General features: G+C 37.2%; 1 protein-coding gene across 1 annotated transcript; it reads left to right on the forward strand.

The window, feature by feature from the left end:
- Nucleotides 1-865: 865 nt before the first annotated feature.
- On the forward strand, nt 866-16437 carry LOC139131320 (uncharacterized). The gene is made up of 12 exons (XM_070697326.1): nt 866-1192; nt 3695-3921; nt 4413-4635; nt 6063-6202; nt 9817-9957; nt 10243-11725; nt 12044-12181; nt 12724-12894; nt 13782-13931; nt 14262-14402; nt 15188-15319; nt 15658-16437. The coding sequence occupies exons 1-12, from the start codon at nt 1156-1158 to the stop codon at nt 15687-15689; spliced, it is 3015 nt and encodes a 1004-aa protein (XP_070553427.1). The 5' UTR covers nt 866-1155; the 3' UTR covers nt 15690-16437.
- Nucleotides 16438-17465: the final 1028 nt, after the last annotated feature.

Consider the following 17465-nt stretch of genomic DNA (forward strand, 5'->3'; position numbering starts at 1 on the left):
GAAAGAGTGATGAGGACAACTGTTGAATGTTCAGCAACTTACTTCACAATTTTTCTTGTTAGTAAGGATGACTAGTGGAGTTTGTTGTGAAACTGTGACTCTGGCACATCAGCAGTACAAAAATATTCGGCCGCCAGTTTTAAAGCAGTCGTCGCCATCTAGATGAACATACAGTTGATGAACCCCCTCCTTTAAGAGGATTATCTGTCTGCAGGCTGACTGGGGAAATTGTAACCATTAGGCCAAAGTAATTAAATTATTTGTTTTGCGTCCACTCTAAATGGGAAAAGGTACGCGTCTAAGCGGCTGAAAAACACACACAAGAAAATTAACACAATGTAATTTGATTGCAGCAAATAAAAAATTGTAAAAAAATTTCAGTTCAGAAAAGCTAAGCGGTTATGTCCTAACATTTCCTATTCAAATACACTGTGTGTTTTTTTCATGAAGACCTTAAAAACTTAAGCGGGTGGGGACGCAAAACAAAGAATTTATTTACTTTGGCCTTATAGTCAAAAGCACAGCATATGTATGTCTCATTTAGTGATAAGTCCGATAGGTTCACTTACTATGTACATTGTAGACTGAAATATTTAGTCGTGTATGGCTATGGGTTGGTGTAAGTTGCAGGAGACCCATACGCGACCGAATCTATCAGCGTTTTTGTTTGTTTTTTTTTTTAAAGGATTTCATTTTTCGGTTCAAGTGTCAGGAATAGTTGGTACAAAGATTTTTACCAATGCGTTCACCAGACTGGGATTCAGAGGACATGATCAGACGTGTCCCTTGAATTATTGAATGACTTAACTCTCTTCAACGGTGTCGCATAGGTCAAAGCGGCTGGCAGTCACATGACAGGATCTTGCCAATAGTGTGTTTCTCGCTCACGGTGGCCCCTTACTTGTCTGACATGACAGAGCAACTCTGCCTAAACTTCTAATGCGATCATCCTGTACTTCCGAAGCGCTACACGACAATCAACGCATCACTACGCTGTTTAAGTTTTTGGGTGCCTGAAACCGTCTTCTCGCTGTACTTTATCGGCCGTTGGCTTTTTCTGACCCCTTTTTGTGCGAACCATTTTAATACTGCTTCAGAGCGAACAGCCGTGGGAACAACTCGCAAGACTGAGTGCAGCTGAGGGCAGCAGTCAGAATGGCCCAAGGGCAGCCTATCCCGGGACGCTCACAAGGTATGAGTGTACATATTCTTCGAAGTCAGTCATGAAGCCACTAAACACATATTCCCTTGAAACGTTGTAACTTCCACGCCGCATTCGCCCTTAGTTTGTCGTTTGCAGTTTCTATATAGCTCTGGTGTATGGCCTCACTTTGTGTGTCTTATTTTCACCGTGGAAAATGTCGATATCTCGCCGATATTTTTCAATTAGAATCCGTAGAAATCACTGATAACGCCTTAGTTCGACAAACGTCTGTGATACAATAACCCAGGGCATACATGAATTCGTTCTGGTTCACAGTCCTCACAATCACTGAAGCTGGGTGTGTTGACCTGATGGCCATATATCATTGCCATCAGTATATCAGTACCATTGCCCATCGCATTTTATTGATTTTCCCAAAGGGTGGCCTCAAGAAAGACGAGAGAGGAAAAACGCTTTATTCAGGCTGACATGCAATCATACAAGCCACTGTTTATATCACAATGCTTTCAGTAATTTCGAAATATGTACATATAATATGTTTGGTTTTCTGGTAATGTAACAATTGTTTTTCGACAGAGATCAACAGGCGGCTAATTTATTCCAACCTGAATACTTTCAAGCCATAAAAATGTCATTTAAGGCAACTTGTTTACATCGGCCCCCACTATAACTTTTTTTCCTATACGAGTCCACCCAAGAAAGAATCAAATAACAAGTTTGTCATAAATGTTGATCTTTGCTTTCAGTTGAAAGCTTAATCCTACGAGATTCATATTATCACGATCATATGCAAAACAGCGCTTTACGTGATTTTGGGCAACGCCACTAACTCAGGGAAAGGAGCTTCGTCAGCTGTTGTGGATACGGCAGCGTATTTGAATCAAAACGCAATGTTCCTCTCGTAAGGGAACCCGTTGTTAAATGAGAGAACGGATTCACCATTCGTCAATAAGTAACATTACATGTAATTATGCGAGCGTTATAGATGTAAATTGCCTTTAATTTTATTTTAATACGAAGGAAAATCGTTATTAATGAATCAGAGCCTATATTTAGCCGTTCATTAAAGTAATGTTATAGAAATACGCGAAATTTATTGGCGATGTAGAAAGACTGAAGAACAGAGGAAGGAAGAACTATTTGTTTATCGCCTGTCGCAGCCACACACAAAAAAGAAAGTGCCTCTTGCCTGCGTTGAAAAGGAAAATTTACGAGGTTTTACCCCTCTACTGTAGCATACGCGAAGGTATTTAGGGATCGTCGATTCTTCCATACATACGCAAGCAAAACGTAATTCCTTCGTGTTGGTGCTAAGCACCCCTCCCTACTACCTGCTCCTCCATTCCCGCCGAACCGAAACTCCGTGTTGCGGCATTTGTTTCGTGATAAAATGCCACTTTTATAGCGACTTTAACGTATGTAAAAAAGAGCTTGACCGCCCCACAACCCTCCTTAAAGCGAAGTAATTACTTTCTGCACACGGCAATGTCTATGATCGACGGTCCCGACTGTGACTGGCCGTCTACAGCAACATGAGAATTGAAGATCTTTGGCTGTTGTCCAACAGTTTTTGTATTTATTTAATGGAAAGATGCCTATACAACAGAAGAATTCGGCTTCTCAGCAAACCCTTCTCCGGCCGCACCCTGTCAAAAATCCGATCTCTGTAAGCGAGTCACTACATATAGACACCATGGCAGTGCTCATGTTCACTCTATGATTTATAGTGAGTACGACCTGTAGGTTGAGGCCGTTTGAAAGTTTGAAATGATCAGTATTTTGTTATAGGGATACCAAACACTGTACTACTGCGTTTTGGGGTGAACTTTGTTCTCGTTTTCAGCCAACACCAACTCTTTGTTTGTCTCTGTTCTCGTTTGGCTAGCGAATAAATAAGAAATGCAGACTTACACAGGAGGCAGCAATGCTCAGGACACTTAAAAGCGTAAAAAAGTAAACTATGCTATAGACATTAGGTCTGTAAATATGACAGTAGACGTCGTTTTCTCAGATCTACACCCACCAAAAGAATGAAAGATACATTACCCATCATCTCATATCACATTTCGTTCCTCAAAATTTAGCTCAAGTGTAATTTTGACACATAAGTCACAAGTCATATAACAGTTTCATGTCATATGTAGACAGACATACTGTAATATTAGTAGACACCAGTACCTAACTATCAAAAACATTTGTGTTGATAAAGTAAATGGTATCTGTACTCTTGCAATTCCATTCTGACAGCAGATCGTCATGGTAATGAAATAACGGTGACCAGGGGGGCTCTCTAGCAAGTATACGAGATGTTTGGCTGAAAAGGAGAAATGTAAATATTCTGTTCAAAGCGTGATACTGCAGATTGCACTAATATTTGATACAGCAACACTTTATAGACGAAGCAGAAAACGCAAATCAAAATTCAAAGTATAGTAGCCGTGCCTTTTGGTAATTTTACCTGTAGATTTTCAGATTTCAACAAAAATTATAATTCCGTCAAGTGAACTTGTCGTTCCCTTGTTTTTACAGAAGGAGCCAGGCCTGGTACGCCAACCTATATACACTCAATCATTGATCTTGTGCCGGCAAATTTGACAACAAGGGAGAGTGAATCTATGGTGCAGAAGTGTTCGTCTCTTCTGCCGTCTATTAGCGACACTGAGGAAGTCAAGGATGTCAAGGATGTTATTAAAAGGCTTTACAAGAGTGAGTTACTCGGCCCGGACAATATTCATCTTCTAAAGTTTCTTCTAAAGGTATGATGTTCATAGAAAAAGATCATATACTCTTTTTTGCTGCAACCACTCATGCGGTAGACTTCAAAAATGGGCATAGAGATGATAACATCATACATATGTACATATTTTGCCAATTTCTATCATTTTGGTCGAACGTCGTCAACCTTTTTACATTTTGGGTTTTTTTTAATATTTTTTTTCAACTACAAACAGTTATTGATATTGTCTCCATATATGACAGTTCGGTGCTATGCACAGATTTAGTAATCTTTCGAAATTGCACTATCAAAAAGCTACTAACTTGTGCCTTCCGTTACTGAATGGTAAGTTGTTTAGTGTATTCATGAACAAATAGTATCATAATTTTGATAACTTCCTTTTCTGTAAAAATCGTAGAGGGGCTATATCGGTCGGTTGTTAACAAGCTATTAATAAAATAGGACCTTCTAGTTTAACTAATAGCAAGGCCATTTAGACCCGTAATCTTACTTCTTCTTTGAATCTTTCAGGCAGTTGAACGTGAAGATTTAATTGAAAAAGTCTTGCGAATTGAAGACCACTCTCCGTCTAAGTTACCGTGGCCACAACAAGAGAGTGCTGGCTCATCGTACCCTATAAGTGAGAGTCCCTTCGGGGAAAGGTTCGCGTCTCCAGGGATCATGTTTTCCCCGAGTGGCAGTCCAGCTGATCACCTATCAACATGGCCAAGAAATCAGAATAAAGCACATAAAGGTATTAACATGATTGGAACTAATTTGGGATAATTTGATGTTGAAGTAATGTCTTTCAAATCTGCAAATGTAAGCTCATCTGTTTTTCTTTTTACGTTACACACTTGTTTTTATGAGTAATATTGAGACATTCATATATATATATATATATATATATATATATATATATATATATATATATATATATATATATATATATATATATATATATATATATATTATATATATATATATATATATATATATATATATATATATATATATATATATATTGAGACATTCAGCTATAGGGCACCTAACATTTTTGAGAAAGTTGAAAAATATGATGATCCAATTATCCCAAATTAGTTCCAATCGTGTTTACTACTAATTCCAGGGATAAACATAAGTCATGAGCAGGCTCAGCAAGGACAATGCTTCTGAACTCAAAGTTCTACCATACCTCCTCTACTGTCTATGGTTCTATAGTCACAGCTAAACCTGGATTGTAATAGGCTAGCTTTAAATGACGATGTGACGTAGAGTTGACAACAAAAATCAAGAATATCATATTAACCTCTTTCTTTCAGTTAAGTGCCACTGACCAGGGGTCACAAATATCCGAACACAATCGTATCATTCTTTTATTATCCAGTATAATGGTCATCCACATCATGGTAGTGAAGCAGGCAGCATTATAATTGTGGGTGATGAAAAGTGTGAAAACATTTGACTCTTTTCTGTTTTTGACACTATAGATGACAAAATTCCCCTCTCATAAGCAGTGACTGGTGATTTCTTCTCCACTGTTTGTGTTCCGTTTGACAGTTTATAAAGTACTGCTTATTGAACAACAGCTAAAAAACCATGTTAAAATATTTAGTGTTCATATACGTCAATTCAGCCTTCATGAGAGCAATGTCTAATATTAGTGTTCACGCCGAAATTTTAACCAGACTAGAATGTATTTGTCAACAATAACATTGTATATTGTAGATAATGGGTTGTGTTTGCTAAGATGACATTCAGTATTTCAGCATTTGTTCAGAAAAAATGAAGAAAATTAATTTTTGTTACAGAACAATAAAAAAATTATGTTATCGCAAGTTCGGCTATTGTTGATTTAATACTATCTTGTAATATCGCTACATTTGTCGATAATTACTTGTATCGAAAGATTATGGAACAGCCAATAAGCCTATTCACACAGCAAGGCACGGCATCAATATTATTTGTAAAATTTTGTTTCAATCTAGGATATATCGTGGGTTTTAGGACAAATTGATACTTTCAACCCCAAAACATGAGCATTAAAACGGACATCATTTTTGTTCGTTTTGCCCCCAAAATACTCTTATACCGAAATTTTCATGTGAATCGAACCTATTATTATTCGGATTATGTTAATTATATAAACTTATTTATTATTATTATTATTATTATTATTAGTTCTACTTGAATATATGAGGGCTCCAAATCCGCTGTTTCTGGGTCAAGATGACGTAATTAACAAAATCCGCAATTCATACGAACAAAAAAGACCAGAGAGAGATTCCTTAAATCCCATGGAAAGTACCAGTGTAGTACACGTGAGTATTGAATATTGATATACCACTGACTCTTTAAAAAGTGTGCATATTGCTGTCTGTCCACTTCCTATCATGCACATGTCACATGCGAAAAGGAGTGCATATTGTTACAATTATACAGTTATATCTTCCTGCATGATTTTGAACTTTCTTCTTGTGCCAACCGGCGGGAGCTCATTTTATAATGTCTGACTCTGTATACACGTACGAGCGCAAGCGGGTGTGTATCCCTCTATTGTTTGCTAAATGTCTAAAGAACGGATGATTGCAGGATTTTAACAGGAGCCAGTAAATGTAATCAGCTGATTTTGATGCCCATCCTAAGTACATGTATTTTGTACAATACTAAAATCATCTTAATATTAAATACAATTTACCAGTTTATCATCGATCATGACAGGTTTGTCAATACAAATGCTATGTATCTTTAGGATTTCATTCAATAATATACTCATATCTATGTTTGGAAAAACTCATGACTTTAGAAAAAAAACAAAAATAATGTTAATTATATTATATCACGCTACCGTGCGCCATTCTGATTGGACGAGAGCTCATTCCACCGATGTTTAAAACGGGCCCCTAAACCAGCATTTTCGAAATTTGCCAAGTCGGTGCATTTGAAAGTACCGATTTATAAACTTAATCCGAAACAGGCCGCTTTGTTTCAAAGACCGAAGTACGAATTTCGATACACAGAGAAAAGTATGGGTCTGTAACTCACCTCTTGGTAGAATTAAGTTGGGGTCAATGATGAAAGACACCTCTGAAGCAGCACATTTGGGTGTGATGTACACAAATCATTGCATAAGGGCAACGGCGCAACGCTCACTTTTGCTTGATTCAGCGGGAGTCGAGACACGACACACAGCTCTTTAAAATGAAGTTAGTATTCGTTCATACACAAATAAATTGACACTTCCTCACAGTAACGGTATGTCAGATATTCTTTGCCAAAGTTTGGGCTGTAACAGACGAGGATATTCTTACGATGTAGACCAAAAAGTTCACAATAACAATGGGATGACGACTCCTGGTGAATACAGCGAAAATTGACATAATTAGTAAATGCAACAAGCAGTATCAGCAATGCGTCCAGCTCTCGCTGAATCGGGCAGCACAATCTGCAAAATTGTTGATCACAGTTGCTGTCATCCCAAGTCTGGATTATTTCAAAACTGCCTGTTTACTGGTACAATAACGTCCAAATTATCAGCGCCTGTAACCTCATTGTACCGAGACTGAATATTGCAATGGTCGACGCATCGGTACAAAATGATACAAACCTATTTTTAGTATGCTAAAACAGTCAGGACTATTTAATAGTAGTCTTATGTAAATTGACGAAACAGTTGTTAGTTTTTCTTGTGATTTGAATCTTGACCCATTTTCTGTGTCCTGCAGCAGGTCGCAAGTTGCGTTGCATGTGAATAAACCTAATGCGTATGTTATCGTAGGATACTGCGAGCGTCTATTGTCCACGTAATCCCAACTTATAACCAGATATGAACTGAATATGCTCACGTGTTTTACAACAGGTTCATCAATAGAAGTACCCTTCACAGAACAATGAGATATATGTTATCACTATATGTAGCAGGGTTTTTTTCAACTTCGCACAGTACTCTCAGAGTTTAATCACTAATTACAAAACTTTATTTAATACGCAAATGAGCTCTTAATTAACTTGACACTGCTCAATGCTTTATGGGACAATTAGATATCCATCAGATCAACATTTGTAGCACGTTTAATTTAATGCTGTAATTTTAGAGTATTGTCACTAATTACAAAGTTAATTAAATATGCAAATAATCCCTAAATTAACTTGACACTGTTCAATGATTCATAGCACAATAAAATATTTATCAAATCAATATCTGTAGCACGTTTCACAAAATTTTGGTACCGAAATTTCAGAGTTATATACCTAATTAAAAAGTTTATTCAATATGCAAATGAACCCTTCATTAACTTTACACTACTAAATGCTTTGCAACACAGTTAGATATCTGTCGTATCAGTATGTGCAGCAGTTTTCATCACATTTGATGAAGTTATTTCGGAGTTATATGACTAATTATAAGATATAATGAAATATGCAAATGAGCTAATTATTAACTTGACACTGCTCAATGCTTCTCAGTACAATTGGATATTTATCAGGTCAACATCTGTAGCAAGTTTCATCAAATTTAACGCTGTAAGTTTGGAGTAATATCACTAATTATAAAGTTCATTAAATATGCAAATGAACCCTTAATTAACTTCACACAACTAAATGCTCTACACCACAATTAGATATCTGTCGGATCAGTATCTGCAGCAGATTTCATCACATTTGGTGCAGTTATTTTGGAGTAATATCACTAATTACAAAGTTCATTAAATATGCAAATGAACCCTTAATTAACTTCACACAACTAAATGCTCTACACCTCAATTAGATATTTGTCGGATCAGTATCTGCAGCAGATTTCATCACATTTGGTGCAGTTATTTTGGAGTTATATCACTAATTACAAAACTTAATAAAATATGCAAATGACCTATTTGTTAACTTGACACTGCCAAATGCTTCTCAGTACAATCGGATCTTTATCAAAACAATATCTCTACCCAATTTCACTGACTTGGGTGCCGTTATTTCAGAGTTATATACCTAATTACAAAGTTCTTTAAATATGCAAATGAATCCTTAATTAATTTCACACTACTAAATGCTTTACACTACAGTTAGATATCAGTCGGATCAGTATCTGCAGCAGATTTCATCATATTTGATGAAGTTATATCGGAGTTATATGACTAATTACAAACCTTCATAAAATATGCAAATGAGCTATTTATTAACTTGACACTGCCTAATACTTCTAAGTATAATTAGATATATATCAGGTCAATATTTGTTGCAAGTATCATCAAGTTTGGTGTAGGAATTTAAGAGTTATCTCACTAATAACAAAAGTTCATTAAATATGCAAATGAGAAGATAATTGTCATGACACTCACAGTATCATCATAATGTTCTTAGATTGTCGTCTGTGAAAAGTTTCATGAAATTTTGTGCAGTATTATATGTCTACACTGCCATTACCCTCTCCATAGGGAAACCATTGTATGGAAAAAAACGATATTGCATAACTTCATTAATATGCAAGCCATACTAACCAAAATCTATTCAGTTCTTGCAAGTAGCATATGGTACATGTGTACCAAATCTGACTTGAATCCGTACAGGCGTTTTTGAGTTATCGTGTAAACAGACACACACACACACACACACACACACACACACACACAACACACACACACACACACACACACACACACACACACACGGACAGACAGACAGACATCGCTATGACATTAGCCCACGTGTTTACACACGTGAGCTAAAAATGCTCGGTCTCGGGCGCAGAATTTCCGACGTTCGATCTCTCATACGTCCGTTTTCTGCATTTGGGGCTCAAAGTGAGGAAAATACCCAAGCAAGACAACAAAGACACACAAGTTACGCTCAATGAAATCTGAGGAAAAATGTATTTCTTGAATAAAAAAATAACACTCGACAAAGATACATTTTACATTACTTGTAAATATTATCTTTATAGGTGATAAATGGTCTTCCTGGCAGTGGTAAGACAGAAATTGCCATACAATATGTGAAGAAAAATTTCGATCTTTACCCTAGTGGTATTATTTGGATAACAGCGGAGTCCATGAACACGATGGATTATGGATTTAAACATATGGTAAGATATTACAACACTATTAATCGTTTAAACATGCTACGAGTCACATTTAAAAATATAGTTTTGTTTTTATTCTAATCACCCTATCAAATCTGGAAAACATAAATCTGGACGACTTATACACAGCAAAAACTAAAGACTAATTTCGCGATACTGCTTGGCTCATAAGCTGCAGCTGCTTAGGGAGTTAATCTGCTCTTTTCCATATTTTGACCACCCGCGGTTAAATGAAAGAGATATTCACTATTTTATCATTGTATTCATCTCTTCGTTTCCTTACTATAGTGTAAAACATTAAGCCTGACCCAGACCACAGATTTCAATGCCTTTTCAATTCGTTCTGCCATCACCAAATGGCTTGAAAACAATGTAGACTGGTTGATGGTATTGGATAACGCTGACAGTGCTGACGTAATCAACAAGTACTTCCCAAAATTTCCGGATGGTGGCCATGTCATTATAGCCTCGCGAGATACGAAATTTGGTCGTAAATTTGGTGTGACGCCATTTTGCATCAAACCTTTGCCCCAAGAGGTCGCTGCACAGCTGCTTTTCACTGGTGTGCATGCACGTGAGGGAGAATGGCCGGAGAACACGAGCAGGCAGCTGAGGAAGGCTCGGGCAAGTATCTCACAGTTAGAGAAAGAAGACAAGGAAAACTACTATGCCCTCTTATGGCTAGCAGGTCCGGATGGTCTCGATGGTCTACCCCTGGCTCTAAATGCTGCAATTAAATATATGACCCTAAACAAGCGGTCTTTCAAAGACTACAAGGGTTACTACTTGACCTGCTTTGAAGAAGAGATTTTCCAACATTTCAAGGAAGAGCATCCCTTGAAAGAATGGTTGAAAAAATACAGTTTGTCCGAATATTTCATCCCACTCAGCAGAAAGGTTCAGAAATCAATGGCAGCATTTTTAGACCTGACCGAGCAAGACTTAACCAGTGACGATATAAATATGACAGATAATGATGCAAAAACGTTCATACATGCAAGAATGCATAATATTGACATAGAGAAGTGGATGCTGGAAAGACAGAGTGTTATAACAACATGGTCTTTGACGTTCAACAGCATTGAGGAGACTGAGAATGGTCAAGAAACTATGGAACTCCTCCAACTGTGTGCATTTCTGTCTCCGACAATTTCCGAGGAACTCTTCGTGAAAGGTGCGAATCATCTCGAGAATGGAACCCTAAAGAATGCAATGCTTCAAAAGGTTACCAGCAAACATGGAGAAGAAGACAGAATCCGCAGAAACCTCGACAAAATCCTGCTCAGTCTACGCCGGTATTCATTGGTCGGCACCACGAAAGAAGATGCCACATCACCTTCCAGATACCAACAGTCGAAACAGCTAACGATCCACCGCATCCTCCAAGAGGTGATCAAACTACAGCTGGAAAGCAAAAATAGAATCCATGAGGTTGTCAGCCATGCCATCGTGTTTCTGACAAGGTGGATCCCGTCTGAGGACAAAATGCGCCAGTTTCATTCAGGACCAAAAACTCTTCCAGGATTAATTGAAGAACTGGCATTACATGCTATCTATCTGAATAGATCATTACCTAAGCTCCTAGTGGAGAGGAAGGCCCCATTAGAAAATCCTATCCAGTTGCTGAATTCTATAGGCCTTTACCTAAGACACATAAAATGGAGACCCGTTGAAGCAGTTCCACTTTATGAAACGGCCCTTGCAGCGGCTGAAATGATCACAGATGAGTCAAACGAAGAACCTGCATCGAAGGCCAAACTTCTTGGAGATGGTAGGTGTGGTTTAAGTTTATTTTTATGAGATACTTCAGACAATGGCAATTGGCAAACAATCAAATTACGCTTTTGCTTGCTTGCGTAGCATATTATAATTCATAAGACATGTACAGTATTTCGTCAAAAGAGGAACGTTTGAATGAGTTCAGTAAAATGTTATCTAAAACGATATTAATATTAGCCGGCCAGCCTGCCTCGACCATCCTTCCTGTCTGACCATTGTGATATCAAGGTGCCAAAAACTGACTCAAGAGAATTTTTCAATATTGACTAAGCTTTTCTTTATATCATAGTGTTTCTTACTATCCTTCCAGCCCATTTTCATCTAAGCAGTTCCTTGCTTGAAGCAAAGGAAGAGGACAAAATGTTGGAGCATCTTCGCACGGCCAGAGATTTTTACATGAAATCCTGTCCTGAGAAAGAACACGATAGTAATATAGATATCGCAAAAGGTCAGCATTCTTATTATTTCCTAGATTATGTCTGAAGGTTTTAATGTCTGATGCAGATATTACTAGCTGGCGAAACATCATGGTGAATATCTGAGAGAAATAATATCGTGTTGAATCAAACATTTTTCCTGCGATATGATGAGTACCAATACTGTCTACACTTGGACTGGTGTATGGTTAGATGTTTATAAAATGGGACCATGTCTTTTCATAGACTACTACTTGACGTTGTTAGCTGAAGCAGATTTTCTTTATAAACTACTGTATATACCGTGTCTTTCCTTGGTGTTTTTGTTTTGCTTCTGCTATTTCAGGATTTTCTCATACATGCATTAGACAAATTTACCACTATGTATTATGGACCTATGGACGTTTTTGTATAGGTCTCTCTTTATGAAAATTTACAAGAAAAGTAGGTGATGGCAATCTTTCCATTGATGACATTGCCCAGGGTCTCTCCACAATTTTTTTATGGGGAGACTGTCCAGTGCAATGACATTGGGTACATACACTCTGGTTGACAATATTCCATTTCTGTCCAGTATACTACGTAGAGGCATCTTCCAAGGACTCGCTATTTGTCGATCGTAAGTTCGATTCTTTGGAGAAGAGTGGGATGGATGATGTCTTTGCAATGCTTGACAAAGCAATAGCTATCTCGGAGAAGCATTATGAACGTCAGAAGAAACGCTGCGGTGTGTGGACTGCTGTAGGTAAGTGTGAAACTTGTTTTGTTTTTGTTTTTGTTTTTTTTTTGTATATGGTTTAAGTTATCGTGGGATTGAGTTTGCAAGGTGATTATGTCCTTAACTTTAATCCGAAATAAAACCTCATAATTTCACACCCTTCATCGTCGCTCTGGCAAATCCACGCAATTAATATCCTTGACAAGCAGCGTCTCAATAATCTGTTCACACGTAACGGGTGACAGAGTTTGAAACTAAACCTCGCCACTACTAACCATATGTTCACTCAAAGTCTCCAAACTTGACTAATATTGGCGGGCAGATTACAGCACAGTGCGCACATGTGATCTAGGGGTTGAAGTACCCAGAGACTGCAGAGGGGACACCATTGATAGCGAACACCCGTGATTATAAGGTATATCACAGACTCAAAACGAACACAGAATAAGCCCGCATGTCCAATGAAATCCACCCCGGGTCCCTTTCCCCGCGAAGGTTCCCAGATTGGACAGAAATGCGATCAGAAAAGCAAGATCCTGATATTCTCTAGGTCCGTGACATATTTCATTGCCACAGCACGGTCATAACATACAGTCTTGGGGCAAGATTAGTTCATATAACAAGATTGCCAGTGAAGAAGGTTCAATGTTCGCAATGTCAACTTCAATCATGGATCCACGAATTGTAAAATGTTACCAATGTTTTATTGAATTTGTGCTATCCACGCGTGATTGAAGAGTAAAAATGTTTGCCATCGGTATGAAAATAATATGTTCAGAACATTATACAGAGAGGCAATGTAACTTTGAGATCCATACCAGATTAGGTTGCCTTTATCTTTGATTAACAAATGTCATTGAAACACGATGAAATCTTTCCCCTTTCAACATCGTGTGCCTTATTTTGCCCTGTAGCCATGCACACTCTTGGAGTTTTCCATCTCCAGAGGAAACCGCTGGCATTGAAATTTGAAGACATTGAAAAGATTCTATCTGAGTCATTGGCGATGAAGAAAGAGTGCTGGAACAAAAACGGAGACAAAGACCATATAAGCATCGCTATCGGTAAGTTGTGTAACCTGCAGAATAGCAATATGGAAAATTGTACCTGATTGAGCTTTTGTCTTTATCGGTCTAAATGCTGCCAGGTTAGTTGGGAATAAAATCAATGGGGCAGAAAAAACATTCATTTTATCGTACGAAAACTCAGGTAAGATATTCCTTGGATCAGGCGTCACCATATTGAACCACGGTTCCTGATACTTATAAAAGTTGTTAAGCTGGAATTGACTCAGGCGGCCAATTGCTACCAACTGTAAGTCTCTGTGAAGCTAGACCAAACACATCACAGAACGCCTTTTGTCGACAGCTGCGTATTTTGATTTCTTTAACTAGGAATGACGGATCTTGGCAGACTCTATCTTGTGTGGAAGAATAAAAGTAAATATGAAGATGCCGAAAACCTTCTGTTAGAAGGTCTGAAGATGAAGGAACGCTTATTACCAGAGTACAAAAACTTCGACACTTGGAAAATTGGTATGACATTTATATCAACTGATAATAATAATAAATTATCAACTACTGTACAATCCGTTCAATATTACCTTATATTCAATATATTTCAGCATTCCATTATATTTGTATCTATGTCGACGTCAGTCCTTGCCGCCTCGCAACTGCATGTTCATATGTTTCAAGTTGAGTGTACTCTAGCACCCCCTAACGTTTGGTATACTAGTATTTGTACGCACCGAATGGGAAGAACTTTGATCCTCCTCAAAATCTTACAAAAATATATTTTGAGGGGAAAAACGTGTAACCGTTGATCGCCATTCGCGGAGAGATTAATGAGTACGTATTTTTCTACAAGGTTATAGCCAAATTATCCATTGCTTTTTAAAAGATATGATACCGTAAACATATGTAACAGCATTGTCATGTAACAACACAAGTGACAAATACGTAAACGGAACTAAACAAACAACGTTGCCCTAACAACGGTAACTATATTTCGGCGAGACTCAGAGACGTGTATTATACGTACATTAGGACTGTAAATTCAGTGGAAAATGCGAGAGTTTATATGTAGACATTGTTACATACCTACGGGCCAGTCAACAAAGTTGAGGTGCTGGCGGCCGTGAAAATTGTTCGTACAAAGCAATTGCTCTGCAAACGGATCAGATATTATTTTCTGTTTCTGAAACAAACGGGCGGGAAAAGAGTGTATATATTTTTTCTACTATCAGTGAGCAGAGAATTTTGATCGGCGGGCAACTCGACGACTGATTTTTAAACTGGTTAGGAAATCCTTCTTTCAGGTGTCTACCTTCTAAGGCGTCTGTACATGGTACTTGGTAACGAAGGCAAAGCCGAACAGTACAAGGAGATTTTACACAAGGCGGGTGGAGATTTTTACGACAGATATCTTCAGGAGGATGACCCTTTCATAGGTATTCATATAAAACGGGCGTCTTTCAGTTACAGTGGTGTAGCTTCAGAAGCTCGGATACATATTAAAGTAATTGCTTTTGGAACCGGTAAATGACTAATGTACCTTTGGGTCACTGACCCTGCTGAAACGTAGTCTGCGGTGCAGACATAACATCGTCAACTTTGCAGGGAATTTCATTTTCTGAAAAACTATGTACCAGGCAACATTTCGTTTCTCTTCTTAAAAAGAGGATAAGTACTCGGTTTTTAACTGCCCCACTTCCTACGCTAGCTTATCAATTCACGTGTTCTTCTTCTTCTTCCACTATTAACGTTATTAATATGTATATCTTTGCAGCTTTTCCGATGGAACCACTTCTGTGGGTTTGAGTGACATACCAATCTGTGACGTAATTGTAAAGTGACTTTGCTGTTTCGATGACTCATACATTCGTCAATAGGAATTACCAACAGTTGTAGATGACATCAAGTGAAGTGACATATTGAATAAACCTTCACTTTAGACTGCAAAGTATTAAAATTCACAAGCTTAAAATGAACAATCAAGAACCCAAAAGTTCATACAATGAATGATATGTGTATCAGAGTTTCTTTTCTTGAAACTTATGTCAGTCAGTCTTCAAAGAGTTTATTGTCGGTCTAGCCATAAGAGCACACTAGAATAAAGGTAGATCTAAATATTATAATAGGTAGAGCAAATAATAACCCTTGCAAAAATAGTAATTGTTGTATGCATATAAAGATATGACTTTTAATACTTTTTGTAACAATATTTTATTGTGCCAAGCATTGAGGCAATTTTAATGTTTCATCTATTCACATGTTTGTCACAAAAATACATAACGTCGGTTGTTAGATTTATCAGAAAGTTTTTTCTCATTTTCGCTGCCTTTATAGAAATAGGGGCAACGATTTTTCAACTTTAAGAAGATATTTGTAAACGTACTTGGACTAGTCTCTTAAGGATTTTACTCATGTTTGATGCGCCATATTTTGGATCGCAAAATTATGGCTTTTTACCACGCATTTTAGAATCTTTAACAGGAATATGATCTGTAACTGCTATTTTATGTTTTCTTTTGCAACCTACTTTTGTGATTTCTATCCAATCCGCGTTAATTTGTTTGGCTTTAATTTTTCTCTTTATCTATTTTTGTTATATATATATATATATATATATATATATATATATATATATATATATATATATATATGAGTGTGTGTGATATATTATTATATATTCCTGTTAAAGATTCTAAAACGCATGGTAAAAAGCCACGACTAGACGGATGTCTTTGTGGGAAATTAAGGTACTTGAGCAGAGCGTTATAAATAATGACAAAAATATATAAGTATATAAGTATATAAAGTAAGTATATATATATATATATATATATATATATATATATATATATATATATATATATATATATATATCTTCAAGTACAAATTAATGATATCCGTCACTCACGTGTCTTGCAATCCTAAGAGGGAGAAGTAGCACTGCCTGTTTCAGATGGCTGGGTCTCGTGCTATTATGCTTCTGTCCTGGGTAGTTCAGAAGTTCGGTAAACAGTATTTTCTATTTTATATTTAGAATTTTATTTCGGGGGATACAAAATAATTTCACACCTTACAAAGTAGCATTGGGATTTTTATATATTTGTTTAATACCATCAATATACATTTACAAACCTAGACGTGTTTGTGAAGGTATTTTACACCAAATAAATGAAATTACACATCAGTTGTTTTTCGTTTATTGCCTTTTCTATACAATTATTTCGTTTCGCGAAAAACATTTCAACTTTCTTGGCAATTCTTACATTTATTTTTACAAGATTAAAGGACGGTATGACATTTTTAAGTAAATCGACCTCTTGGCAAGGAGAATCAGATGATTTAACAACAAGTTGAGTGACTTGTCTCAAAGCCAACTTGTTTAACTTGAAAACTAGGTGGTGCTTCAAGAGCAGCGCCCTCCTAGCCCAAGAAGGCTCTTCCACTATGGTTTTACACATTCACAATGCACAAATAAATGACGAATTGTGACACCTACATCCCGGCAAAATGAACATTAGCTGTTCTTTACTCTTGGTGGACTCATGGGAGACAGGAAAAAGTAAGGATAAACATAGGGAATTG

The sequence above is a fragment of the Ptychodera flava genome, chromosome 4 (assembly GCF_041260155.1).
Source record: "Ptychodera flava strain L36383 chromosome 4, AS_Pfla_20210202, whole genome shotgun sequence".
In the NCBI taxonomy this organism is placed as follows: domain Eukaryota; kingdom Metazoa; phylum Hemichordata; class Enteropneusta; family Ptychoderidae; genus Ptychodera; species Ptychodera flava.

Bases quoted from the DNA above. Each gene is read 5' to 3' on its own strand.
- LOC139131320 (XM_070697326.1), top strand. From the start codon at position 1,156: ATGGCCCAAGGGCAGCCTATCCCGGGACGCTCACAAG. The intron at 1,193-3,694 runs GTATGAGTGTAC...TTGTTTTTACAG, and splicing joins TATCCCGGGACGCTCACAAG to AAGGAGCCAGGCCTGGTACG. The intron at 13,932-14,261 runs GTAAGTTGTGTA...TTCTTTAACTAG, and splicing joins CCATATAAGCATCGCTATCG to GAATGACGGATCTTGGCAGA.